The sequence below is a fragment of the Amphiprion ocellaris genome, chromosome 18 (genome assembly GCF_022539595.1).
Source record: "Amphiprion ocellaris isolate individual 3 ecotype Okinawa chromosome 18, ASM2253959v1, whole genome shotgun sequence".
In the NCBI taxonomy this organism is placed as follows: domain Eukaryota; kingdom Metazoa; phylum Chordata; class Actinopteri; family Pomacentridae; genus Amphiprion; species Amphiprion ocellaris.
In genome coordinates this window covers 5997758-6025030 of record NC_072783.1, presented here as the reverse complement: position 1 = coordinate 6025030, position 27273 = coordinate 5997758, and the positions used below count along the sequence as shown (strand labels likewise).

At 37.2% G+C, this 27273-nt stretch overlaps 2 protein-coding genes across 2 annotated transcripts; one reads left to right on the top strand and one right to left on the bottom strand.

Moving 5' to 3' along the window:
- The first annotated feature begins 2999 nt into the window (after positions 1–2999).
- Positions 3000–12376, top strand: lrrc59 (leucine rich repeat containing 59). Its single transcript, XM_023297420.3, has 8 exons — positions 3000–3160; positions 3305–3414; positions 5463–5522; positions 6416–6574; positions 7430–7534; positions 7607–7679; positions 9727–9918; positions 11199–12376. Exons 2-8 carry the CDS (start codon positions 3313–3315, stop codon positions 11480–11482), a joined length of 975 nt encoding a protein of 324 aa, XP_023153188.2. The 5' UTR covers positions 3000–3160; positions 3305–3312; the 3' UTR covers positions 11483–12376.
- Positions 12377–17809: 5433 nt separating this feature from the next.
- nat9 (N-acetyltransferase 9 (GCN5-related, putative)) lies at positions 17810–26915 on the bottom strand. The gene is made up of 6 exons (XM_023297419.3): positions 26690–26915; positions 22254–22363; positions 20567–20707; positions 20363–20422; positions 18510–18604; positions 17810–18427 (listed from the first exon to the last, which is right to left on the bottom strand). Exons 1-6 carry the CDS (start codon positions 26764–26766, stop codon positions 18278–18280), a joined length of 633 nt encoding a protein of 210 aa, XP_023153187.2. The 5' UTR covers positions 26767–26915; the 3' UTR covers positions 17810–18277.
- Positions 26916–27273: the final 358 nt, after the last annotated feature.

The following is a 27273-nucleotide window of genomic DNA, read 5'->3' as shown; positions in this document are numbered from 1 at the left end:
CAGTGAAAAAATGTAATTCAGTCACGAGAACAGGGAGGGCAGAAAGATGCAGAATTACATGATGAGCAAAGAGAAAAGGAGCAGAAGGGGAACAGAGGAACAACTTTACATCATCAACAAACACAGTGAACATATGGCAGCTCCATACAACACCATCCACACTACTAAACTCTGAAGTGGCACATAAACACAATCAAATTAAAGAGTGAGATGGAGGCTTCTTATTAAAGTTCATCACAGAGAATGTTTTCTCAGTTTTTTCTTTTGAACTGACCACTTAATGCCTCTAATAACAGCTTTTGCAGCATCCCATAATGTACTGGGTGACACTGCTCCATTGCTATTAAAATTAGCATATTCTTTATTTCCTTCTTTAATGTATCTTTGGCATTGTGGCTCATTCGGGAAACTAGTATTGAGTCTCCATAAAGTCTCTTTAGGTTTATTGTCTAAATGTAAAATCAGATACACCCTGCATGGTCAGAAATGTCTTTCTCTCCTATGTCACATTTTACAATCTTCTGTGTGTCCAGGTTAAATGTGAAAAAGTAGTCAATTCTGGAATGCACAGCATGGGGATGGGAGGAAAAGGTACAGCATTTGTCATGTGGGTGTAGTTCCCTCCATACATCTATCATTCCTATTTCCTTCAGCATCTTTCTAACATACAGTGCTTCAGAACTGATCTTTTTAGTTTTATTTGAGGAATCCAGGGGTGATGTAGTGTTATGTTCCAATCCCACCACATATCAACGTGCCTGAAGCTTCAGTGCTAATCAGATTAAAGATCTTTTTAATGAGCTCAGTATCATTTCCTGGTGGTCTGTAAACATTAAGTAGTGTAAATTCTTTGTGGTCTATTAGGCCTTTGACCAGTAAATAACACTCATCTTTGTCTATAATCTGTGAGGAGAGCTGAAAATGAACTTTCTTTCATATCAGTATTGTTACTGCCCCTGCTTTTCTCCTGTCATGGGAGGAGCAATATGACTTTTTGAATCCCATTTTCCACAACTTTTCATGCTCTTTGAGTGACAAGTGTTTCTTGCCAGAAAATTATATCTTGCTTTTCTCTTTTCTTTTTAGCTATGACCTTACGTGCCATGATTTTTGATCATCAATAACTAATAAAAAAATGCTGCATTTCTACAAAAATATGCTGCATTTCAGACAACGACATATGGGGGAATGAACAGCCTTGGCGGAGTACTGCGCTCTCTGACTGCTTTTCTAGCTTGAGACATGTTAAGGGTCAATCCAGAATTAGAGCACATTTGGGCTTCAAAATGTTTGAAAAATAAACCTTCTCTTTTCCAGTTTTCTGCTCCATATTCATCAATAATAGGTAATAAACTATCAAAGGCTTGATTGGCTCAGCTTCCACATCAATGGTAGCATTTTTATTCCATGTTTTCTGTGTTGTTTGCTAACCCTACTCTAATCACAGTAACAGGGTTGCTAATCCATGCTAATGTGATCTTTTTCTCAGCAGTAGAAGCTAGATATTTAGCTGCTGTTACTGCTGACCAAGAGGACAAACTGACTGATGGAAAACAGTCCAAAGAATGAGTCTGATCCTGATAATATGAGGTGGAGTGAGGTGATTCACTGTTTTCCTCTTGTTTCGTCCCCGAGAACTAAGGGATGAGGGGAGTAACAAATATACAGAAAACCGGGTAAAGAGGCAGGAAAACTGATCGTGTAGCAGACAAATTATTTATTTTACAAAAAGGAAACAAAACCAAGATTCAATATAAGGCGAGCTTATTAACACAGAACCACTCCAAATTCTAGCAGAACACGACACCCCAACACAACACGCTAGCTGCTCATCTGACCCACTGGCAAAGACCACCAGGTTGGCTTGGCTTTTCACCGTCTCTACTGATTGTGAGGTAGCTGCAGGTGTATCTGGCCACTCCCACCAGGCCTAACCTGAGAAATAAAATAAGAAAGAGGGGAGAGAACAGGAACAAAAACACAAGTGAGCCCACCTGCACACAAACACACCAAGGAAGGTAACACTCTCCTTCTACCAGCTAAAAAGGTTGTGGTAACAGTATTACAAGCATGTTGTGGGACACACGTCCCATGCATGATAATTATTATTTAAAATATTATGCTGATTAAAAAATGTTCCCACAATTACCAGAGACATCAATGAAAAAAATAATACCAAAAAAAGAAGATTTAAATTTCATTTTACCTGTTTTATTTGAGATTCAATTTGGTCATCAGGGGGGTGGGACAAGAGAAAAATGTCATTTTAGGGGGAACTCCAGACTTATTTGGGGTTTTTAAAAAAAATTTTGAACATTCTTTTGTCCTAGTTTTTTAGGTTTTATCTCAGGAGAAGAAAATTTTCACAACAACTGCATGTTTCAGTATTTAGTACATGGACTATTTGAAATTTGTGAAATTTGATGGGTGGGACGTAAACGATAGATAGATAGATAGATAGATAGATAGATAGATAGATAGATAGATAGATAGATAGATAGATAGATAGATAGATAGATAGATAGATAGATGGATAGATGGATAGATAGACAGATAGACAGATAGACAGATAGACAGATAGATAGATACTTTATAATAACCCGAAGGTTATTATGTTGCTGTTACTGTGTTTAGAGTAGGGTTAGCAAACAACAAATATGGAATAAGAATGGTACCATTGATGTGTAAGCTGAGCCAGTCAAGCCTTTGATAGTTTATTACCTGTTATTGATGAATATGTAGCAGAAAATTGTAAAAGAGGTTTATTTTTCAAAAAATTTGAAGCCCAAATGTCCTCCAGTTCTGGATTGACCCTTATTTATTTTGTATAAATAAGTAACCAAATAAATAAAAGCTAAATTAATAAACAAACACTACAAAAATAATACATTTTGAGGTAACCTTCACTTACATCCTGTAGTTGCGGTTTTTGTGCAGCGCGCTGCGTCCTCCGCTCCTGCAGGCGGCGCTGTTCGCTGCAGCGGCTCCGCTCCGTCGCTCAATCAGTGACGTGGATTTTCATTGAGGCAGTCGGTGCTGCCAGAAAACACTAACTCTGCAACGTCTCACAGCTTTTCCTCAGACTTGCTTCACATTTAAAAGCTGGACCGCTCGTTTTTCCGTCACTTGAACGCAGCTTTCCCGCAGCTTTGGTGAACAGGTGAGCGGATCCTGTTAGCAGCTCTCCTGCTCTCTGCTAGTCCAAAGTACAGCAGCAGGAAGAAACTAACTGTTGAAATTGGTTGGAAATCTCTCCTATTTGAGTGTTGTTTCGTGTCACAGCCGCTCTGACTCGTGTTTACAGACTCCAGGATGAGTAAAAACAGCAAAGTGTTGAACCTGAGGGATAAAATCAGTGGGAACGAGGTGGACCTGAGCCTGTCGAACCTCACTGAGGTGCCAGTCAGAGAGCTGGTAAGTTTCACATCGTGTCTGTGTGGAAAAAACGCTGTAAAATCAAACATTCAGGACATTATCTGAGTGTACTATGATTTAAAGTGAAGGCTGGGGTTTCATTCTTTGTGTATGTTGATTAAAATTCTAATTAAATAACCTGAACAACAATATAAAGCAGTATGGAGATGATTTTTTTTTCTGGCTTAAAAGAAAAAAAGTTAGAAATCTAATTTGTAGTGTAAATGTTAAATAAAGCGGGTTACATTTAGCAAATTGTCCACAAAAAGTTTTAAAGCTGCTCAGCTGGTGGCAAATCCTCAAACAAAAAAAAAAACAAAACCAAAAGTTAATCCACAGTCTAGTCAGCTTTAACCCTCCTGTTGTTTTCATTTACAAGCATTAAAAAATAGTGTTTTCTTGTCTAAAAAAAAATGTAAAAAATTCATCAAAAAATTCCCCAAATTTCTGAAAATTTGCAAAACCTTCAGGAAGAAAATTCTTGTAAACATTTTCCAAAAATGAGTAAAAAAATCTTCCAAAGAAATCCTAATAATACCTAAAGTGATTACATATATATTAGTAAAACTTCTAATATTTTCTTTAAGAACATTCAGAAAAAAAATTCGGAATGTTCTTTAAAAAAACATTTTTTTTTACATTTCTTTTTTCCCACCAAAAAATGTTCAAAAATTTCCCGAAAATGTGGAAATTTTCACTGTGAAAATATGTTTTATCCACTTTTTCAAACTTTAAAACGGGTCAATTTGACCCGCAGGACGACACGAGGGTTAAAGGACAAAGATCATGTGACCAGCGCACACTTTGACCAGGGACTCTAAAACCAACTTAAAATCCAACTTTATTCAAATAACATAATGCCACAGATGACAAGAGAGAATAAACAGCAGACTATCGGCACTTGGACGTCCACGACTCCACCATTTGGAGATTCTCTAGCATTTCATGTCTGACAACTTGATCCAGTCCCCTAAAAATGTCTGTCAACTTCACCGAGTCCTTCAGGAAAAGTCGCACAACATTCAGCACTAACTTTGTGTCACAGACGTGTGTGACGTGTTACTGACTGATGGTTTCATTCATTTTCATGACGTCAGGAGATGCTGTGTGTTGGAACAATAAACGCTTATTACTCATTACTTACAAATGCTTCGGATTTGGACTAGACTGGTGAAGACGTCCAATCAGAGAATCACAACAGGTATTTAACTGGAACATCTCCAGTGGTCAGCAGGGAAGCTCAGAAATGATACAAAGACCAAGTGATTAGATTTTGGCAGTGATGCAGCTTATAGTCTGGATCTATGGATTTCTGTATCATTGCCAGATAGCGGCACAGCGTCACTGTAACCATGACAACAAGTGAACACTACATCAGCTGCCTGCTGATGATCACATGATTGTGATCCTACTACAAATCCATCACTGAGGACTTATCCGGACGTAACCATCAGAAGTGATACAAGGAACAACTGATTAAATTATGGGGGTGTTTCTGAGTCCCATCAATTCCCGCCATCCGCTACATATTTAGGTCACATGATTCGTTGTCCGTACATAACGTACACATGCAGAACACGTCTGGTCATTTTGTTTGTGGGTACGTCTATATTAAATGGCCACATTCTATGATTTCCGCCATCAAGAATGATACGACTGAGCAGCCTTGGAGGAGGACTGGGCTCTGAGTGCTGCTTTTGTTTTGATTTCTGTTGGTTGGACAACCATGAAAAACTTGGGTTATGTTTTAGATGGGGAGCCTTTTTCATGGCAGAATTTCTTCACCAGGCCTGGGATAAAAAACCAAATATTTAGTTTGAGAACTGAGCAGCAGATTAATGTGTGTTTTGCATGTATTGCTGCAGTGCTACTATATTGGGGTCTTGAGGGTTGGGCACGCTTGTGTGCACGACACGAAAATATAGAAATCAGTCATATTCTACTATGTTAAACAGAACAGATAGTATTTAATAAAATACTACATGCTGCATGTATGTTTTTGCTCAGTATATATAATTACAGATCGTATTCATTTTTTCCTCCAACAGGCTTTATTCCCCAAAGCCACTGTTGTGGATTTGTCTTGTAACAACATCATCTCCCTTCCTGTGAGTATTAGAAGAATAGAATATAGAATATTCTTTATTGTCATTATACAATGTATAACGAGATTGCAGAGCTTAAACACAAAAATAATCAGCAGAAGGTGATTTTTATGAAATGAAACATGTTTTTCACTTTTAAACTTAACCCAGATAAATTCTTTGAGAAGGTTAAAATTGTGGATTTTTAGCAAATTCATCCATGAATTGATTATTAGAGGCACTAATAACTAATATATTTTTGTATTCATTGGAAAAATCCCTGATTCTGAGTTATTATCTTAGAGTTGTAAGACTTGTGAAGTTTATGACACCCCGAATGTTTCATTACACTGGAAACTAAACAGTTAAAAGTTGTTTTCTCTTAGTGTGAGTATTAAACACACAAATCTTCAGTGGATGATGATTTTTATGAAATAAAACATCTTATTTTATACAGTTGAACTTAACCACAATTAATTGTTCAAGTACTCTGAATTGTTGACTTTTTTTTTATAGCAAATTCATTCATAAATTGATTAATGGAGCCACGACTGATTTAATATTTTTCTGTTCACTGGAAAAACAACATGACACCTTACATTTGAATCAACTTCTTTGTACATTTTTGAACTTTCTAGAATACTAAACAGTTAAAAGTGATTTATTCCTCTGGGGTTCTGGCTTCAGTCAAGCAGGATTTAGTTTATGCTACGCTAATATTTTAAGGTCTTCTCATTCTACTAATTCTGCTGTTTCTGCTCGTCTCTTAACCCTATTTGCAGCTTTTTTTTTTTTGACGTCTGTAAAGTTCAGCAGCTTTAAACTCGCCTGTAGGATTTACAATGTTAACAAAGGGAGATTATTAAAACTGATGTGCGTCTCTTTGGCTGATTTTCTTTGGTTTATGTTTCATGCAGCCAGAGTTCTGCAATCTGACCCACTTGGTGAAGGTGGATCTGAGTAAGAACCAGCTGATCTGTTTGCCAGATGAGCTGGGGAACCTGGTCAACCTCCAACATCTGGATCTGTACAACAACAAGCTGACTGTGCTGCCTGTCAGCTTCTCTCAGCTCCGGGTACCTTCTCATTTTACACTTTTATCCACAGCTTCTACCAGCGTAAAGCTGAGAGTGAAACTGTTATATTGTCAGGTTTAACCCTCGCATTGTCCTGCGGGTCAAAATTGAGCCGTTTTAAAGTTTGAAAATGTGGGAAAAAATAATAAATTCACAGCGAAACTTCTGATGTCCACATTTTCAACATTTTTGGGAAATTTTTGAACATTTTTAAAAATGTTTCTTAAGAACATTCACAAAAAAAATCAACCAAAATCCAGCGAATTTCGCTGGATTTTGGTTGATTTTTTTGTGAATGTTCTTAATATTAGACATTTTACTGATAAATATGTAATCACTAGATATTTTTAGGATTTTTTTGGAAGATTTTTACTCATTTTTGAAAATATTTACAAGAATTTTCTTGCCAAATTTGGGGAATTTTTTAAAAAAAATAAAACTTTTAAGGGAAACTTTTAAGGAATTATTGGAACTTTCTTCCCGAAGGTTTTGCAAATTTTCAGAAATTTGGAGGATTTTTTGCTGATTTTTTTTTTCCAGACAGGGAAAGAGTATTTTTTGGTGTCCGTAAATAAGGACAACAGGAGGGTTAAGTTAGAAAACGAAGCTCTCATCAAAAGATTTGGTGCAGCAGAATAAACCAGAATACAGGAATATTGGGTTCATTCATGACGTATCGATCTTTTAACAATCCTCAAGGAAGCTAAAAAGTGTTTTTTGATTCTAGTATTAACCCTCCCTAATATATTATCAATGATATTTAAGTGCATGCAGTAGATGTACAGCATGAGGCGGTTTAGGTTCTCTGACTTTGACTTTTAAGCCTGTTTCTTCTTCTGTGTGTTCTGTATTTAGAGTCTGAAGTGGTTGGACCTGAAGGATAACCCTCTGGAGGCTGGTTTGGCCAAAGCAGCAGGAGACTGTCTGGATGAGAAGCAGTGCAAACAATGCGCCTCAAAGGTGACATGGAGATACAACAGCTGCTTCATCTGTGGTGTCAGAGCCTCCAAAACTAAAGCTCATGTGTTTCAGGTCCTGCAGCACATGAGAGCTCTTCAGGACGAGGTCGACCGAGCACGAGAGAAACGTCTCCTGAAGGAAAAAGGTAAGAAATGAAGTTTAAAGTAAATTCTGGGGGGGCTGAGCGGCTACATTAGGACCACTTTAAAAACTATTACCGCAGCTTTGAGCATAAAAAAGATCATGTCTGGTGAGACTGTTGATCCAACTAGAGTATGAGAAGAGAATTATTCTCACACAGTATTCCCCTGGGGAACAAAGATAGCAGAAGTGTTGAACTAATCCCAAAAAACTACATGGTATTAACCCTCCTGTTACCTTCAAATTTACTATCATCTTTTATCCTTGGAGTCAGTTTGACTCCAGCAATTTAAACCTCCAGAAAATTATCATCAGTAAAATTGTTTGTGTGTCTGATACTTTGTCTTTTGACTACTTAAGTAGCCCTTTAAATAAAACAACTGCCCTCATACGTCCAGAATACCAGAAATTTACAGATCACAATAAAATGTCACTGACTGACCTGAAATTGGAGAGAGATATATTTTGGTGTCTTAACCCTCCTGTTGTCCTCATTTATGGGCACCAGAAAATATTGTTTCCTTGTCTGAAAAAAAATTCAGCAAAAAAATTCCCCAAATTTCTGAAAATTTGCAAAACCTTCAGGAAGAAAATTCCAATAATTCCTTATAAGAGATTCCCTTAAAAGTTTTTTTTGTTTTTTTTTAAATCCCCCAAATTTGGCAAGAAAATTCTTGTAAATATTTTCAAAAAATGAGTAAAAATCTTCCAAAAAAATGCTAAAAATATCTAAAGTGATTACATATTTATCAGTAAAACTTCTAATATTTTCTTTAAGAACATTCACATAAAAATCAACCAAAATCCAGTGAATTTTGCTGGATTTTGGTTGATTTTTATGTGAATGTTCTTAAAAAACATTTTTAGCATTTCTTTTTTCCCACCAAAAAATGTTCAAAGATTTCCCATAAATGTTGAAAATGTGGACATCAGAAGTTTCACTGTCAAAATGTATATTTTTCCACATTTTCAAACTTTAAAACGGGTCAGTTTTGACCTGCAGGACACCACAAGGGTTAATGGCTTTATATTATTTCAATGTACATATTTTTGTTCTCTATAACATAAAATGAAAAATCAAGAACAGTAGCATGTATTATGTTCAGGGAAAAACAAACACAATTTCAAAAAGTTTAGGGCCCTGAACTTTTTTGAAGATTATAAAATTGCAGGTTATAGTGACCCCAGTATCATCTAAAATAACCAAAACTAAAAAAATGTTGATGTTTCAGCTAAAAGCCTGCAGTGAAACTGAGCCCAAAGAACACTGATGCTACAACATGTGTACAGGACACTGAAAACGTATCATCACATTAATGTCATATTTACCCAGTCATCTAGGAAATGTCATTAAATATTGAGGAAAACAGCTGTCAGTCATTTGTTCAGAGATGTTAAACAATGATTGATTATTGATTGAACACACTGTTGAGTGGCGACCCATAAACTGCAGCTATAGCCCCAGTTTCATTCCAGCTCACAGCTGTTTGCTTCAACATTCTGCTCCACACTTTCCTGTCTGCCTCTCCACTAATCTGCCTAAAGAAGCCAACAAAATGCCCAGAAAATAACTTAAAAGAACAATAAAAAACAATGAATGGTGTCAGATTGACCCCAAAGATAATAAGAGGGTTAAAGAAGCATTAGAATTTTTCTTCTTGTTGTTTCTCAATGAAAACATCTTTGAGAGGCTCAGTGCTATACAGAAAGTGATATTTGCAGGGAAAAAGGGACAACAGTGGATTTCTGCAGTCAAAAAATAGACTCATAAACATCATTTCTGTATATTGTAACCTTGTCTAGTTTGTTTCCTTTGATTAATGCTCTGCCACAACACTGAATGCAGAAAGTCAGCACAAAATGTAATTCTGATTCATCAGTTCTCTCCAAAGGTGTTCATAGAAGCTCAATCTAGATTCCAAAAGCATCCAACACAACAGAATAATGTCTCAGAGCGTCATCATCAAAGAGATCATTTATGGAAGCAAAACGATTCCAGAAATACGATCAGTTAATGTCCTCTGATCACATTTCCCTCCTGCATCCATCAGAGCTGGAGAGGAAGAAGGAGGCGAAGCAGAGGGAGCGGGAGGCCAGAGAGAAGGAGGCTCGTAAACGGGAGAAGGCCGAGGAGAAGGAGAAGAGGAGGAAAGAGTACAACGCTCACATGGCGGCTTTGGCTGCACAGGAGCAACAGAAGAAGAAGAACGAGGAGAAGAAGAAGAAGAACGGACAGGCGGCAGGTGGGTTCAAAGACTGAATGGTGCACAGATTAAAGGCTAGTTCATCTGAAGGAGACATTATTTAGAGTTTAGTAGCACAAAAATACAGTTATTTAAGGAGTCGTTCTAATTGGGGGTTTTCTAGGGCTGATGACTGATATCTGGGGCTGATACACATTAAATGTCATGTTTTAACAGCATGTGACAGCAGAGAACCTGTCATTCATAACTAGAGTTCTTCAGTAATAAGGGACTATAACTGAACATGTGAAATAAAAAGAGGAGATTAAATTCTGTTTATCAACTGAGATTGATCAGTTTGTCTCCTGCAGTTATGTCTGATATTTATTTTTTAAATTATTTTTTCAAAATTCTTTAACAATTTTTAGTGATGGTTCACATGTGCACAATATTATCATTGTTCTTTTTTTTCAGACAGCAATTTTCCATCATAAATAAAAAATATAATAAACAGAAACATGAACATCTTTAAGAACATTACAGAGTGACCATTACATTGTCTTTCAATTTTTAGACTCAAAATTAAATTGGGCTTTTTAATTTTTAATTACGCAACCCATTTTCCCTCATATGCTACAAACAAATCTTGTTTTTGATTTATAAACGCTGTCATCTCTTCCATTTTATAAATATCCAGTGTTATATCCCACCATGCTGACATGAATATCCTGTAATAGACATTTCTTAGTTCTAGATTTCTTACTTGCAACCAACAAAACATTCAATAGATATTTATCCTTTTTTCTCCATTCCTGTGGTAAACATCCAAAATAAACTGTTTTTATTCCAAAAGGAATTACACATTTAAAAATGTCTTGCAGTTCTCCATGAACATCGTTCCAGTACTGTCTAATAAGAGGGCAGTCCCATAGGATGTGAAAATGGTTTGCATGTTGCTCCCCACATTTTCGTCTCTATTTTCTTAATCTTTCACTGTTCTGTCACTTTTATTGTCCACTAAGGTCCAGATCTTAAAGCTTTAGTAATTATTATTTTCCGGTCTCTGTTTCAGATTAATCTGTGGCTGCCTTCTAATTTAGCCGCTAGCTGTTAGCATAGCCTTAGCCACTGGGAGAGAAGCTAATTTCCTGGTTTTATTGGCAGCAGCATGTATTTCTTGCTCAGTTTTTGCTGCTTGAGAGACATTTGTGAGACCACAGAGAGAGAAGCTGCATCAGACGTGACGTACAGCATTTAATCTGTCAGTTATTTACCGATACCAGTAGTCGGTAAAATGATAATCAGCCTATTCCTAGTGTCTCGTACTTGTTTCATTTCAGGAGATAAAAAGGTTGTTGTGGAATCAGCGCCCAAACCTCGCCGCTCTCTCATTGGCCTGATGTTCAAGCTCCTCCTCCTGCTGCTGCTGGGATTGGTCGGAGTCGCCGCCGTCTGCCGGATGACCGACCTGCAGAGAGAAGCCGTCTGTGTGCCGGTAAACGTCGCCGTGGACGACGGCCTAACCTGGGCCAAACGGCAGGAGGTGGTGGTCCGACAGCTGCTGCAAAATCTGTCGTCTGCGGCAAAAGAGTTTCTGGAATCCACACAAACGTCCAAGAACTAAATCTGAGCTGCAGGTTTTCCACTCCCACCTGTTGAATCCTGGGAGTTGAAAAGTCTGCAGATGGACGAAGGGGGGCTGGACAGATGTGTAAAAAGAAAAAAAATCATCTTAAATTCCTATGGAATTGTTGTCGCTCTTTGTACTACAGCCTGTTTTTAAAAAAATCATCTTAAATGCCTCCCTGTCGGCCATGTTTTGCACTCTGCTGTTTTCTGGTGCGTTGCATGGAGGTCAGGGGGTATCTGAGGGTCGGTGGAACGTCAGGTGACCCTATTTGTGCTGCACTGGAGCATCGAGTCGCATGTCGGCTGCCAGTCAGAGTTGTGCGTCTGCCGGTGTTAGATGTGGCGATCTGAGCATGTGCAGTGAAGGCCGTGTGAATGTGAAGCCCCTCAGTCTTTTACAGTCTAATACTCGCTGTCTGGGATGCAAACTAGAGCCCAACTGATACAACAACAACAACAACAGGAAATACGTCGGCTGTTTCAACTGTCAGGTTCAGAGTTTTGGATTATTCATCTCTACACAATGTTTCAAGAGGCTACTTGGTTTCCAGACAAAATCCAAAACCAGCAGCTACGTTGAAGGAAAAATACAAAGACAGCAGCAACATTTCCAGATTTGTTACCTGAAATATAGTATGCGTTTTGTTGTTAAGGGGATCTCATTGACAGAAGTAGGCTGTGGTATTAACTTCACTTTGAGCCAGAATTCCTAAATATTCTGGGGCAAAAGGACCAGATGTTGATATTGAACTGACGGTCCAATGTCTGAGATGCCTTTATTCTGCAACCTGTTTTGTTGAAAATCTGCCTTTACTGCACTGGGTCTTGTACAGCTTCGTCCGTGCTCAAACATTGTCAGCATCATTAAATGGCTATGCACTGCAACAGATACCTGACTGCTGTCTTTTTCTAACAGCAGAATAAGTCTCGCTGCAAGGAACGTTCTCTCCATCACTTAGGACTGGTGTTGTCCTAAATGCACAACAATAAAATACAGGATTATACATTTAATTTGTAGTTCAAATGCGAATGCAACTGACTAAAGAATAAGTTCAGTGTCTGAACATGTTCACCATGTTAGCATGCTAACATCTGCTAATTACCCCTAAACAAACAGTTGAGGGTAATGAGACTATCAAAGGTATTGTCATTTAAGTGAAATGTTTACGTAAGCATGCTAATATGCTGATGTTTACGATGATGTTTACCATGGTAGTATGCTATCATTTGCTAGTAAGCCCCCAAAAAATGCACAGTTGAGGCTAATAGGGAGACTAAAGGCAATTAGTCATTTAAACTAAATATTTAAGTTAGCATGCAAATATTCTGATGTTTACTATAATGTTTGCACTGTTAGCACGCTAACAGTTGCTAATTACCACTGAACAAACAGTTGAGGCTAATGGGACTATCAAAGGTATTTAGTCATTTAAGCCAAATGTTTATGTAAGCATGCTCACATGCTGATGTCTACCATCCTAGCATGCTAACATTTGCTAGCAAGTCCTAAACGAATGCACAGTTCAGCCCAATGGAAATATTAAAAGCATTTAGTCATTTAAACTAAATGTTTATGTTAGCATGCTAACATGCTGATGTTTGCTATAATGTTTACCCAGTTAGCACGCTAACAGTTGCTAATTAGTCCTGAACAAATTCCAACAAATGTTGATGCCAGTAGTATGGGTATTTAGTAATTTAAACAAAATGCTAATGTTAACATGTTGACATACTGATGTGTAGTACAATGTTCATGATATTATCATGCTAAAATTCACTAATTACACTAAACATTACTATGGATGCAGATGGGACTGTCATAAGTATTTACTCAATTAGGCTAAATGCTAATGATAGCATGCTAACTTGCTGTCATTTAGTGCAATGATTATGCATGCAATGATGTCAGCATGCTAACAATTGCTGATTAGCTAAACAAATATCACAGATTTTGAGACGTTTAACTTAAAAATGTGTCACTATGCTAATATGCTGATGTATACTTCAGTGTTTACCCTGGTAGTATGCTCACAGTTGCTAGTTAGCACTAAACAAATTACAATTTGAGTTGATGTTACTATTATGGGTATTTAGCTGTTAAACAAAACACTAATGTTAGCATGCTAACAGGCAGATATGTAGTAAAATGTTCACTATTGTTAGCCTACGAACATGTTGCAAATTACCACTCAACAAAAACTACATTGGACTTAAATGGGAATATTATGAGTATTAAGTCATTTAGGCTAAAAGCTAACATTATGTTTAAAATAATCTAACATCTTACTGTTAACGAAGGAAAACTGAAGTCACCACAATACATATTCTGTAGTCTTTCTGAAGCGTTTGATCTCATCACTTAAACACCATCACAGGTCAACGTTGCCTCGTTGTCACAGAATAGTAGATGTTTGAATTTCAACAGTTTCTGAACACTTGAATGACTTGAAGCTGAGGTGATGAAGCTCAGGTGAGTTGATCAAAAGCTCCAGGATGAACCTTGTGGTGATTCTCGCCTGTTTATAAGATCAAAAATTAACTTTAATCCTTAATGATATTTTGAAATTGGTGATATTTGCGAATGTGGTAAAGTGCATTCGCTCTGCTTTTAAAGACTGACTGATGTGGAGACATTTATTTTCATTTAAAAGAATTATTGCTGCAAAAGCGGAGCTCCACAGCAGAAATTGCAAATAAATCAATTTGTGTGATGGATGACAGCCATTTTCTTATTATCGTCAATACTACAAACATTACTGTGTATTTGAGGACTGACACATGAAACCATAAACCAACTAATATGTCTGTGAGTGAGCTGCTGCAGTCACCATTAGGCTGATGACACTTTAATGTGTGTTTATGTCTGCTGCAGAGGAAAGTTCAAGACAAGGTCAAGCAATTTCAGAGGAAAATTCAAGCCTCTACAGTGGATCAGTGAAGTCTGGGTAGCTGCAACGCAAAAAAATAAATCGGATTTCTTTATCCTTACTCAAACCAGTGGACGCAGATGTCTGCCCTCCCTGAGCCTGGTTCTGCTGGACATTTGTTGTTCTTTAAAGTGAGTTTACTCAAAGGGAATGCTTTTCACTGAGTTTCTCTCTATACTACAAGGTCTTGATCTTACTATGTGAAGCACCCTGAGATGATTTACATTGTGAATTAGCACCATATAAACAGTAAAAGTTAAAAAAATGGTGGATTATAGTCAGTATTGTAAGTCAAGATTCCCTTAAATGTGTTTTAACCCTCCTGTTGTCCTCATTTACAGGCACCAAAAAATACTGTTTCCTTGTCTGAAAAAAAATCCAAAAATTCAGCAAAAAATCCCCAAAATTTTCTGAAAATTTGCTAAACCTTCAAAAAGAAAATTCTAATAATTCCTTAATAGTCTCCCTTAAAAGTTTTATTTTTAAAAAAAAATCTCTTGAATTTGACAAGAAAATTCTTGTAAATATTTTCAAAAAATGAGTAAAAATCTTCCAAAAAAATCCTGAAAATATCTCAAGTGATTACATATATATCAGTAAATCTTCTAATATTTTCTTTAAGAACATTCACATAAAAATCAACCAAAATCCAGCAAATTTTGCTGGATTTGGTTGATTTTTATGTGAATGTTCTTAAGAAACATTTTTAACATTTTTTTTTCCACCCAAAAAATTTCCCAAAAATGTTGAAAATGTAGACATCAGAAGTTTCACTGTGAAAATATTTTTTCCTCCCATTTTAAAACTTTAAAATAGGTCAATTTTGACCCACAGGACGACACGAGGGTTAACTAATCTTAAGCCAGTTTCAGCTCTGTAAGAGACCACACCCCCTTTTAGCTTATGTTAGCATGCAAAGGCTGTAGTTTCTAATGATATCATGTTTGTCCATCTTGTTTATTCTGCCTGAAGGGAACACAAATTTCATTTAATCTAGAAGCTGTTGAGACATTTCCACCAAAACCATGTGCCAATCTCACCGTGGTGCTGAGGGAAATGTCAGGAGATCACCAAAGTGATGAGGGTTCATTATCGAACATCGTCTGCTTGCATCCAGACAATGTTTAGTCACTTCAGTGGTTGAGCATTTAACCGACACTGGCATTTATGGAGCCACACTGCCAAAAAATGATGTAAAATGATATGTAAACTGCTCCATTATTTATAAACTAACCTGACATAAAGAAATGTTCAGGTCCCTTGAGACTGCTTAGTGACTATCTATTACCACTCTATCTTTAAATGATGTTTAATACCATCAACAACAAATTAACCTTGGATGGAAGATTTCTTGCCGTTTCTCTGAGATTAATAATAGATATCCAACCCTCTGACTGTCTTCTTTTTGACCAAGCTGGTTCCAGTGCTAGTTCGGAACCGGTGCTCGACTTAGCACCAGTACTTTGTGTTTCCACCAACTCAACACCGGCTCCAAGCTCCAAAAACTGGTGCTTTTCAGGCCCCAACGCTTTGCTGGGCCAGAATTAAGAACCAAGTATGTCAGGGGCTGGGGGCGGGGTTACGGTGACCAACGATCAACGGTGCAAACGCCTGGGACTACGATGAAGACACGTAGCTACTTGTTCCTGGATCGCAATGTAGGCAAAGTCAGGAACAGCACTTGCATGGTTACGGTGTGCGAACGTTGTTGAACGGCTACACATGCAGTGACGTACTGATGTTTTACGGTGACGCAATGACACGGCTCTAACTTTGCTCCTCAACAACTGAAAAGAAAACCGGTTCTTAGGAGGCACGAGATTTGGACCAACTAAACACCAGCACTGAACTAGCACCAAACTAGCACCTGGTTCTTTTTGGTCAAAAAGGTGTATGTCGGGTCAACAGTAACAGGACAATGTTCAAACATTTTACATCCTGAATGTCTCAAATAATTATCAGTTTCTGCTATTGACTGGAATATTTGGTTTGCGGTCTGAGAGCTTGCAGTGTGAAAGGCTTTAGAACAAAAAAAGCTCCTACAGCTGGTGTTTCATCATAACCAGACGTCCGGTTTTCAACCAGAAAATTATGAAAAATGCAGCAGACTAATGCAGCAATTAGGAGGAACATGAGACAAATATGTCAGTTTTAATGCACAAGAGATGTTCTTCACTGTGATTAGTCTGTGCACCAGAAGATGCTTTAGGAAATGACTCAGTGTCGTTTTAGAGTATAGTCTGAAATCTTGCTTATACGTTAAAATCAGACACATCCAAAGTTAAATGATGTCTGGTCTCGAATGCTGTCGATAAAAGTTGTGATTCTGGTCTTTTCTAAAAGGCAGCTGGATGGGGTTTAGCACCAAAACGTCAGAATTAGTCTAAGTGAGACACAAATCTGTCTCGTCTGGATTTTTTTAATTTCACTGTTATGGTTTAAATGTAAGGATGCTTCAAAATATGCATTTGCTGTTACAGTGATGGTATCAGAATCTGGTTCACAGAGATAGAATCAAGAGGTTTTGTGTTTTCAAATGATTCATAGTTAGTCAAGGTTGTGCACAACCCGAATAAGATCCTCCATTAGAAACCACAAGACATCAGAAACCACAGGGTCTTTCATTTCTGTCTGCTCTGAGCATTAAAGCACACAAGGCTTTTTGTATATTGTCCCCACATAAACTTTGGAAGGACAAAAAGCAAATTTAGCTGTACATTTCAAATTGAAAAGGTCCCATTTCCTGAAATTGTATTGCGATTGTGTTAATTTGTGTGTTCTCGCTGTCCAAAAACTAAATGGTCTCACATCTTTGCAAACCAGTAATAATTCTAACCAAATGCCAAAAAAAAAAAATTAAACATAATTAAAAAACCGAGAGGTAAAAGACAGTCATAAAGTCTCTGTATAGAAAGTAAATAAACAAGAGTTGTTTAGCTAAAAATCTGCGAAGCTCTGCCCCTTCACTGACTACTTTTTTGCAGGTAAACAACTACAACAAGCAGGAAGCAGTAAGAGAGGCCATGTGCAGTTGTATTCCCCTGCTAGAGCTGCTTCTGCTAACTCTAAAAAGCAATAAATAACTCTTGTGTTTGCTCTAAGAGTGAACGCAAGAGTCTTAGTGCATTCTCAGCATCTGAGGAAGTGAAGATCCAGTGGATTTCCTTCAATATTGATGGCAATGCCACCAAAAATCTTTACTGTTAGCATGTTGTGCAGCTAATGTGACTAGCGTTACCATTAGCTTTGATCGTAAACCCACATCACAGAGCTCTGTAGAAACTGTAACGCTGTGGCGCATTCAGAAATGGTGGAAACTTTAAAGACTATTTAAAACCAGTCACCAAGGACTGGATGAAGAAACTACCAGAGGACAAAAGGGGCCTGAAGCAAACTGGTAATTTACAGGCTTTTATTGTGCAAACAGACTTTCATTAACGTTTCACCGCTACAATGTCTTCAAGAGAATCAAAGTGGACAAATCCACGAGGCAAATGGATATATTCAATCTAAACCAAGTGTATAATTGTCTTTGGATTGTTGGGTGGTTGGTTAGACAAACATTTGTGGACTATTAATTTGTTAAAATTTAGTATAATGTGGAACCTTTAAAGGAACAGTCTGACATACTGGAGCTTAGTTTGGTCTCAAAAAGTTAGATCAGAAGATTGATGTCGCTTTTGTGTTGATAAAAATGGACCTACAGCCAGCAGTGTCTTAGCTTAGCTTAGCATAAAGACTGGAAACAGAGGGAAACAGTTAGCCTGATTCAGATTTTTTTTTTAAATCACCTATTATCACCTGTAAAGCCTACAAGTTAAATTAAAGCCGTATTGAATTTACTGACTTCTTAAGGAAGCACCTCACTGTGAACGTAATTCCCGTCTGCCGCTGCAGGTCTGTCTGTAGTCCTTCTCCTTCACGTGAGCCATGTCGTCCAGCAGCTTCATCCGAATGGATTTATCCACCGTCAGCTCCAGAGTCACCTCTTTGAACACCTTACACACCGACACCTGCAGGCGATGCAACAGTAGCTGTGATTCTCTGAGACTCGTGTTTGACACCAGACACAAAGAGACAACGTGATCTTCTTACCTCCTGGAAGAGCAGCTTCTTGAACATGGCGATGCTGACCTGGTTGTCCAGCCCGATCTTTGCTTGAAACTTTCCGATTCCAAGTTTGGTTAGTCCTGTTGAAGGACAACACACTGATCACTATCACTGGGGATGCAGCTTTCCAACAAGAAAAGCATTCAGAAAGCGCAGTCCTCCTCCAAGGCTGTTCATTCCCCCTTATGTCAGAAATGCAGCATTTGTTTATTAGTTATTGATGATCAGAAATCACGGCAACGTAGAATGTGCCCATTTAATATAGATGTACTCACAAACAAAATGACTTTGTGCTGATCACAGGTGTGTGTCATGCATGTGTACGTTATGTACGGATACCGAATCGCGTGACCTAAATATGTAGCAGGCGGTGGGAATTTATGGGACTCAGAAACACCCCCACAATTTAATAAGTTGTTACTTGTATCATTTCCGATGGATAAGCCCGCAGCAGTGGATTTGTAGTAGGATCACAATCATGTGATCGTTGACGTAGCTTTCACTTGTTGTCATAGTTACAGTGATGCCATGCTGCTATCTCGCAATAACAAATCTGTGGATCCAGACTATAAGCCGCATCACTGCCAAAATCTAATCAGTGGGTTCTTGTGTCATTTCTAACCTTCCCTGAAAGTTTCTTCCAAATCCGTTATTCCGTTTTTGAGTAATGTTGCTCACAGACAGACAAACGGATTCATGTACGTCGATCGTTACATAACTCCTCCACGTTCCTTGGCGGTGTAATAATTTTCATAACCAACAGTTGGCAGTGTTGATAATAAACAATTAATCTGCAACACAAATGAAGCACAGTGGAGACTGTTCCATGTGCTGATAGAGCTATTTTCAACCAGACACTTGACTTTCACAGCAAAAGCAGCTTGGTTTTATTAGTCTCTCAGTCATTAGAACAATTTTCTACGAGCTTCAGGTTCGTCTTGATTAAATGAACTCTGATCTGAAGCCATTAACCACCACAGAAGTCTCTGTCATGGTGCCCCATAGCTGGGTAAATCCCTGAAACTTGACTGCTAACAAGGACTTCTGAATATCCTCCTTTTATTTGTCAAAGTACTATGCAAATCCTTGTTTTTAAAGTTAAACATAAATAGTTATTAGCTGACAATTAATCGATTAATCATTGAAGCTCTACTGTCTGAAATGAAACATTCTTGCAGCAGCAGCTCTATATGTAACCGAGCATTTAATACCCCAAAAGGCCTCTTAACTTCCTGTTCAAACGAGGCTAAAGGCATTAAATGCAGAATGTGATTGGGGCGTTCTTCAAATTAATCCACAGAATCAAGCAGCAAGTTATTCATCTGTCCTGTTGATGTCTTTATTAGTCGATGCATTAGCGGTTAATTTGTCCTGACAGTCAAAGTAATGAGAGGATTTAAGAAGTGTTGTTTCATCAACACCCACATTTGTTGCTCTGGCTCCAGGTCAGGCAGATCATTTTCAGAATTTTGAATCCCCCTGCAAGGCTTTGACTGATTCAGTTGGTTGTTTACAAGCAAAAGAATAAAAAAATAAATAAAAAATAGAAACCTGAGCAGCGATTTGGCAGCAGGTAATGAGCAGCAAATCAGTAATTTTTTCCTCTTTGCACAGCAGTGTTAGGATTCTATTTAAATTCTGTAAATAACACCTCTTTGATTAGTTTGCAGCATTAAAGCTAAACTATGCAACGTATTCCCGAAGCATTTTTGTTGTATTTGCTGAAAGTCTCTTGATGCTTTCAGGATTCAGTTTACTGCTGCTTTTCTCACGATCATGCACAGTTTAGCTTTAACTAGTGTTAGGAAATCTTGTGGCAGAGTGTGTTAGCCGCTCACCGTAGTTCATCATCATACGTGTCACCTCCTTCCCGATGCCTTTTCCTCTGTAGCTGGGCTCTGTTACAAACAAGACACAGCCTCAAAATCTGAGCAACTGAATGACAAAATAGAGTTGAAACAGACCAGATTCAGAGAAATAAGAACATGTAACAAATGAAGCCCAGGTTGACTCATTGTTGAGATGAACCTGTCGTGTGTCACCTGCTATCATGATCTCCAGCTCAGCTAACGATGGATCTGTGGGGTCGGTCAGGAAGATGTTGACGTCTCCCACCATGCACTGCTCCTCCTCTAGACTGGAGTCCATCCACCGCTGCTTGTCCAAGATGATGAACGTGCACTCTGGAAAGTCAGAATTAAAAGATTAATTAGGGTTGTGTGATCTCTAGCTAGTAGCAAATCTGAAGAACAGACTGAAAAATGTGATTTTTTTTCAGTCACGAAATGTGGAAAGCTGAGGAAGTATTTGTTTTTTCGCTCTGAAAGCCAAACGTCACCAGTGAGTTTGAAAGACACGTGACTATTACAGGAATATTTGGTCAAATTACAGCAATAATCAGTGCAGGAAAAGGTGAAAAAAATCTTTGAATTTTCAACTTTCCGGCATAAATCATGATATTTCCTCAGCATCTACACTATCAGTCAAAAGTTCAGACACACCTTCTCATTCAATGGTTTTTATTTAATTATTTTGTACATTGTAGATTAATACTGAAAACATCCAAACTATTAAAGAATACATATGGAATTATGTTGTAAACAAAAATCTTCAGGTTTAATCTACAATGTAGAAAATAATACAAATAAATAAAAAGCATTGAATGAGAAGATGTGTCCATACTTTTGACTGGTATGAATTTATTTTACACGTCTCATTTAGAAATTTGCCAAAAATAAACCATTTGCTTTAGCCTGATTCTATAAAAAAGTAAAAATTCTGTGCACCTGGGTGCAACCATGAAGCCATGATTGACTTAGTTGTGACCAACAGTGATGTGACAAAAAAATCTGAGACTTTTTGGCCGAACTGCAGATTTAAAATGTAAAATGTCTGTGTTGTGGAGCCACCTAGTGGAACTTTTGTCCATAGCGGTCAAAGAAACCCACCTTCAGTGTTTTCTTCTTTTCATTTAACCCTCCTGTGGTCCTGCGGGTCAAACTGACCCGTTTTAAAGTTTGAAAGTGTGGGGGAAAAAAATAATTTCACAGTGAAAACTTCCACATTTTCACTATTTTTGGAAAATTTTGAACATTTTTCGGTGGAAAAAAAGAGACGTAAAAAAATGTCTTTAAGAACATTCAGAAAAAAAATCAAAACAATCAAATCAATTTTTTTCTGAATGTTCTTAAAATATTAGAAGTTTTACTGATATATATGGAATCACTTTAGATATTTTTAGGATTTTTTTTGAAGATTTTTATTCATTTTTTGAAAATATTTACAATTTTTTTTTATGTTTTACATTTTTATTTCTTGCCAAATTTGGGGATTTTTTTTAAATGTTAAGGGAAACTTTTAAGGAATTTTTAGAATTTTCTTCCAGAAGATTTTGCAAATTTTTTAGCTGAATTTTTGGATTTTTTTCAGATGAAGGAACAATATTTTTTGATGCCCGTAAATGAGGACAACAGGAGGGTTAAGGGATTTAACTCAAACTGCTCAGAACACATATCTGAATTGTCTCTATTTCTACTCGTGGCTGTGCTGTTTCCACAGAGATGCAGGACTTTATATTGCAGTGAAAATTCACCTACACTGAGTGAAAATGTGACCAGAAAATACTAGCCCAGAAGCTGCTTTGGGTTCGGAGGGTTGATAAATGTTTGCTCTGTAGATGCAGCGTTTCTAGGCGTTATTTATTCCGAGCACAGACTGAGGAGTCCTTACTGTCGTCATCTTCCCTCCAGCTCCTCTGCATGTTGTATTCCTCCTCCAGGCTCAACGGCTCTGAGGCCGTCAGCAGCTGCAGCTCAGGTGACTTCATCCACTCGTGATACCTGGAAGAAACAGGTGGATGCACAGGTGAGACTCACTGCTGCAGACTCCCAAAGTTAGCTTCTGATTCACAGCTTCCAATCAACCACTTAGGGAGCAAAAGGATTTAATTCAGATTTTGAGCCTGTGATCAGATGTTTCCTAACTTAACCCCCAAGCTTTAGATTGTTTTTAAAAACTTCCTCAACAACACCATCCCAGAATGAGTCAGTAACAGCTGCCAACCACAGGGCCAGACTGAACAACTTTGCACTCCACTGATAAGAGACTTGGAGTAATTTTTGAAATTTGAACTACATGTATTTATACATATTTATATGCAGCTCAAACCAAAGCATACACATGATAAACAAAAACAAATACACGATTCGGCAACCAGACTACCTCATGGCATCATCTAAACCCACAAGAAGAAGAGAATTTCAAATTAAGTTCAAAGGTAAAATAAACTGAAGAGCAGCAAGGAGTTATGAAACAAACAAAGCCTGTTAAATACAGTATGTGAAATCAAATCAAATCAAAGTAAACAATAACAGGAGCACACAAATTCATAAAGGAACTTAACTTCAAATGGAGTTTTGCTGTTATTTTTCCCACTTTCTTTAATCTCTCTTTCCATTGGTGGAGGGTGGGAAGTAGTGGGCGGAGCCACCAGTAGTAGGATATGTAGTAGATATGCCTTTTTATCCATTACTTCCTCTGGAATAGAACCAGTTCTATAGAACAATGGCTAAAGTGGCAAATCAACACTTAAAATGGATCTTATAACCCTTCCCAGAATAGCTTCAGTTTTAGACAGTCCCAATATGTGAGTCTGTGCTCCAATTTTGCCAGTTTCTCCAACATAAATTGTTTCTTGGGAAAAATTTTGAAATTCAACAAGTCCTCCTTTTCCTCATCACCAGGTGTGAATGACATCTGCAATACTGACAGCAAAATCTGATATTTTAACTTCTGCCTAATCAAAACGATACATTAGAGAGTAAATAACAAACCTTGTAACAATGAGTCATTAAACACTGAACCTGAAATTCGACCAACCTTTATGTTATTTTTGTTTACAGGAGGCCTCTTCACTGAATGTGCCACATAACTTCTAAAACTAACCACAGCAGCTACAGGCACAGCTTCTGAAAACTGTTTCTCAGTAAATGTTTACTTCTGTTACAGCTGTGGGCCACTGCGGTTGTTTTCCCTTTTTGTGTGATTAACCAAGTTCTGGTTCTGCAAGTACATCAGTATAAGCAAGTCCTCGTCTCTGTGGTTCAGGTTCAAGTAAAGGAAACACTTTCAATCAACAATAACCACAAGGGGAAAAAGTAAAAGATTGTATTCAATATTAACCCTCCTGTTGTCTTCATTTACGGGCACCAAAAGTATTGTTTCCTTGTCTGAAAAAAATCCAAAAATTCAGCAAAAAATTCCCCAAATTTCTGAAAATTTGCAAAACCCTTCAGGAAGAAAATTCCAATAATTCCTTAAAAGTTTCCCTTTTTTAAAAAAACAAAACAAACAACAACTTTTTTTTACCAAAATATCTCCCAAACTTAGCAAGAAAATTCTTGTAAATATTTTCAAAAAATGAATAAAACTCTTCCAAAAAATCCTAAAAATATCTAAAATGATTACATATATATCAGTAAAACATTGAATATTTTCTTTAAGAACATTCAGAAAAAAATCTACCAAAATCCAGTGAAATTCATTGGATTTTAGTTGATCTTTTTCTGAATGTTCTTAAAGAAACATTTTTTAACATTTCTGTTTTTCCACTGAAAAATGTTCAAAGATTTCCCAAAAATGTTGAAAATGTGGACATCAGCAGTTTCACTGTGAAAATATATATTTTTTCCCACATTTTCAAACTTTAAAATGAGTCAATTTGACCCGTAGGACGACGAGGGTTAAAAAAGTAACGTTGTACAAAAAATTCTATGTAAAATGCATCTTAAGAGAGCATTTGCTATTTTATGACAGAAGTTTTGCACAAATATTGACTAAACTGTCAAAAATGAACACTGTTTAAGGAGGTTATCCCTCACATTGTCATTTCATTGGAACCACAAATTATTCCTCAAAACAAACCTTATCCTGGCCCTAAACACATGAGTGCTACAGGGAGCTAATTATGGGAGAAAAGCTCTAATTTAGGGGGAACAGACTGAAACAGGGCAGCCAGTACAGGTACATTCAGGGTGCAAAGGGTTAAAGCAGGAGTGTCAAACTCATTTTAGTTCAGGTTCCACATTCAGCGCAATTTGATCTCAAGTGACCAGGAAAATCAGAGCACAATAGCCAATAAATAACCACAACTCCAAATGTTTCCTTTGTTTTAGTGCAAAAAAAGTCCATCCTGAAAATGTTCCTAATCAAGGAATTATCTTTTTACAAAACACCATGAACAACCTGAATTTTATTAAGAAAAATAAAGTTCAGCAACATTCAGCCTCAGTTTATCAATTACACATTACAACTTCCAGATCCCAGAGTGTTTACAAAGGAACACAACAGGTAGTCACATCTGGAACTGAACCATACAGTGTTTTACTTTATGATCAAAGTGACAAAAGTCAGACCAAAAAAACAACAAAAACAAGGCAAAATACTCCAAAAATCAGACGCAAAATGACAAAAAAGAGACAAAAGTTACAAAGCTACAAAAAACTGGACAAACGACAAAAATGAGACAAAAAAATACACAAATGGCACAAACAAGACCAAAAATGACAAAAGCGAGAAACAAAACGACAAAAAAGTAGACAACACAAGCGAGGCAAAAAAAATCACCAAACGACATAAAAATACAAAACATCGATAAAGCAAAACACAAAATGACAAAAATATGACAAAAAGCACAAGCAAGACAAAAAGGAAACACAAAACGACAAAAATGAGAAACAAAATGATAAAAACACGAGACAAACAACAAAAGTCAAACAAAAAAAAAACCAACCTGTCATGGTCTAGAAATTATCGTAAATTTATAGTTCTACAAATCGACAACTTGCAGTTAATGTCTTCTGTGTAATTTTTACACTTTGAGGGCCGGATTGGACCCTCTGGAGGACCAGTTTTGGCCCATGGGCCGCATGTTTGACACCCTTGGGTTAAAGAGTTAATTTTTGTAATAGTGGAGTTTATTTCTGATTTAATTGAATTTAATATAATTCTTTGTCTTTTGCCAACATGTAGAGGGCAATTCCACCTCAAATAATCACATTTTTAAAACCACTTTCACGCTGAAATTTGAGGCTGTTTGAACAAGAACATCTCAGGAACTACTTAAGATTACATCCTGAAATGTTGACAGTTATTTCTCATTTCTACTGCAGTATTGCACAATTAGATATAATAGTCTCTGATTATGGGTGACATGCAACCACACATGGTTCACAAAATACCACCAGTTGACTTCTGCATCATCATTTTTTTTGTTAATGTGCTCAAAGATGGGACTCAGATTTTTCAACCTTATTTCCACTCACTTATAATCAGAGATTATTTAATCTACTTGCCTAACATTGTAGATTCTGATTTTAAAGGCATGATGGGAAATAACTATTTAAATCTAAGGATTCTATCTTTAATAGTTCCTCAAATATATATCGTCATCTAAACATAGCCTCAAGTTTCAAAGTGCTAAAATTATGTGCTTATAGTGGCAATTTAAAATATGAAAAAGATCTTGGAAAGATGTATCAGATACCATTTCAAATATCTATTTTAATGATAAGAAAGTCTCCTGCGCATTTTAGATGGAATAACCTTGAAGTCTTAGTGCTCTGTGACATTTGGGTGAGGAAATAACATACGATACAATCAAAAGCTACACAACCAATGCTGTTTTTGTCACTTATTTTTCTTATAAAGCTTACAAAATGCACATTTTAAATAATACCCAGCCCTATTTCTGTGTGGTCCAGGAAAAATCTAAAATTCTGCTGCACATAAATCTTTATTCTATGTGCAGAAATGAGAAGATTGAAGAGCTAATATCAGGTTTACATGAAAAACTACTGTGGTTAAGGTCAAAGAACCAGGATTATATATATCGTCAGAGGTAAAAACTATTCTAAATTCTGTTTTAGATGAATAAAAACTTGGAATTGCAAGAACAAACTCCAACCTCCACTAAGAAAATGAATCTAACATCACGTTTAGGAGTCAAATGAGAAGGAAACACAGTGCAGGTAAAATAATAAGACATTTAAGAGACATACTGGCAGCAAAAAATGCACAATAAGGCCAGAAAAGCCAAAGTGAGCGTGTTAATAACTGTCAGAGAGGCTGGAGAGTGACCCTCATCACTGAACAGCTGCTAGTGTTACCTGTCCACATGGTGTTTGTTGTACGGAACCAACACAACTCTGTGTCCCTCCAGCAGCGTGTTTTCATTTATCTTCATGGTTTCCGAACCAGATATTTATTATACACCGAAATATAACAGAAAGTATCTTCAACACACGTCTACGTCCATGCCAGAGCCCTGTTTTTCTCCTCAACGAACCCTGGCTCCATGTTTCTACCTCACACTCCACTTCCTGCTCCGCTCTGGAGCCGCTAACAACTGCGGCTGCGCACAAAGTCCGGAAGGCAGGAGGCGCCACCTGCTGGACAACATCCGGTATGTGAGCGGATTTATGGTTAATCTGAGCAGGGAAATATTAAATTTAACCCTCCTGTTGTCCTCATTTACGGGCACCAAAAAATATTGTTTCCTTGTCTGAAAAAAAAAAATCCAAAATTCAGCAAAAGAATTCCCCAAATTTCTGGAAATTTGCAAAACCTTCAGGAAGAAAATTCCAATGATTCCTTAAAAAGTTATATACATATATATGTATACACATATATCTGTATGTATATATATATATATATATATATATAGATAGATAGATAGATAGATAGATAGATA

Excerpts from the sequence above, each read along its gene's own strand:
- lrrc59 (XM_023297420.3), top strand. The coding sequence starts at position 3,313 with ATGAGTAAAAACAGCAAAGTGTTGAACCTGAGGGATAAAATCAGTGGG. Across the intron at positions 3,415-5,462 it reads AGGTGCCAGTCAGAGAGCTG|GCTTTATTCCCCAAAGCCAC; the intron begins GTAAGTTTCACA and ends TTCCTCCAACAG. Across the intron at positions 5,523-6,415 it reads ACAACATCATCTCCCTTCCT|CCAGAGTTCTGCAATCTGAC; the intron begins GTGAGTATTAGA and ends TGTTTCATGCAG.
- nat9 (XM_023297419.3), bottom strand. The coding sequence starts at position 26,766 with ATGAAGATAAATGAAAACACGCTGCTGGAGGGACACAGAGTTGTGTTG. Across the intron at positions 22,364-26,689 it reads AACAAACACCATGTGGACAG|GTATCACGAGTGGATGAAGT; the intron begins GTAACACTAGCA and ends TGTTTCTTCCAG. Across the intron at positions 18,605-20,362 it reads ACGTATGATGATGAACTACG|GACTAACCAAACTTGGAATC; the intron begins GTGAGCGGCTAA and ends GTCCTTCAACAG.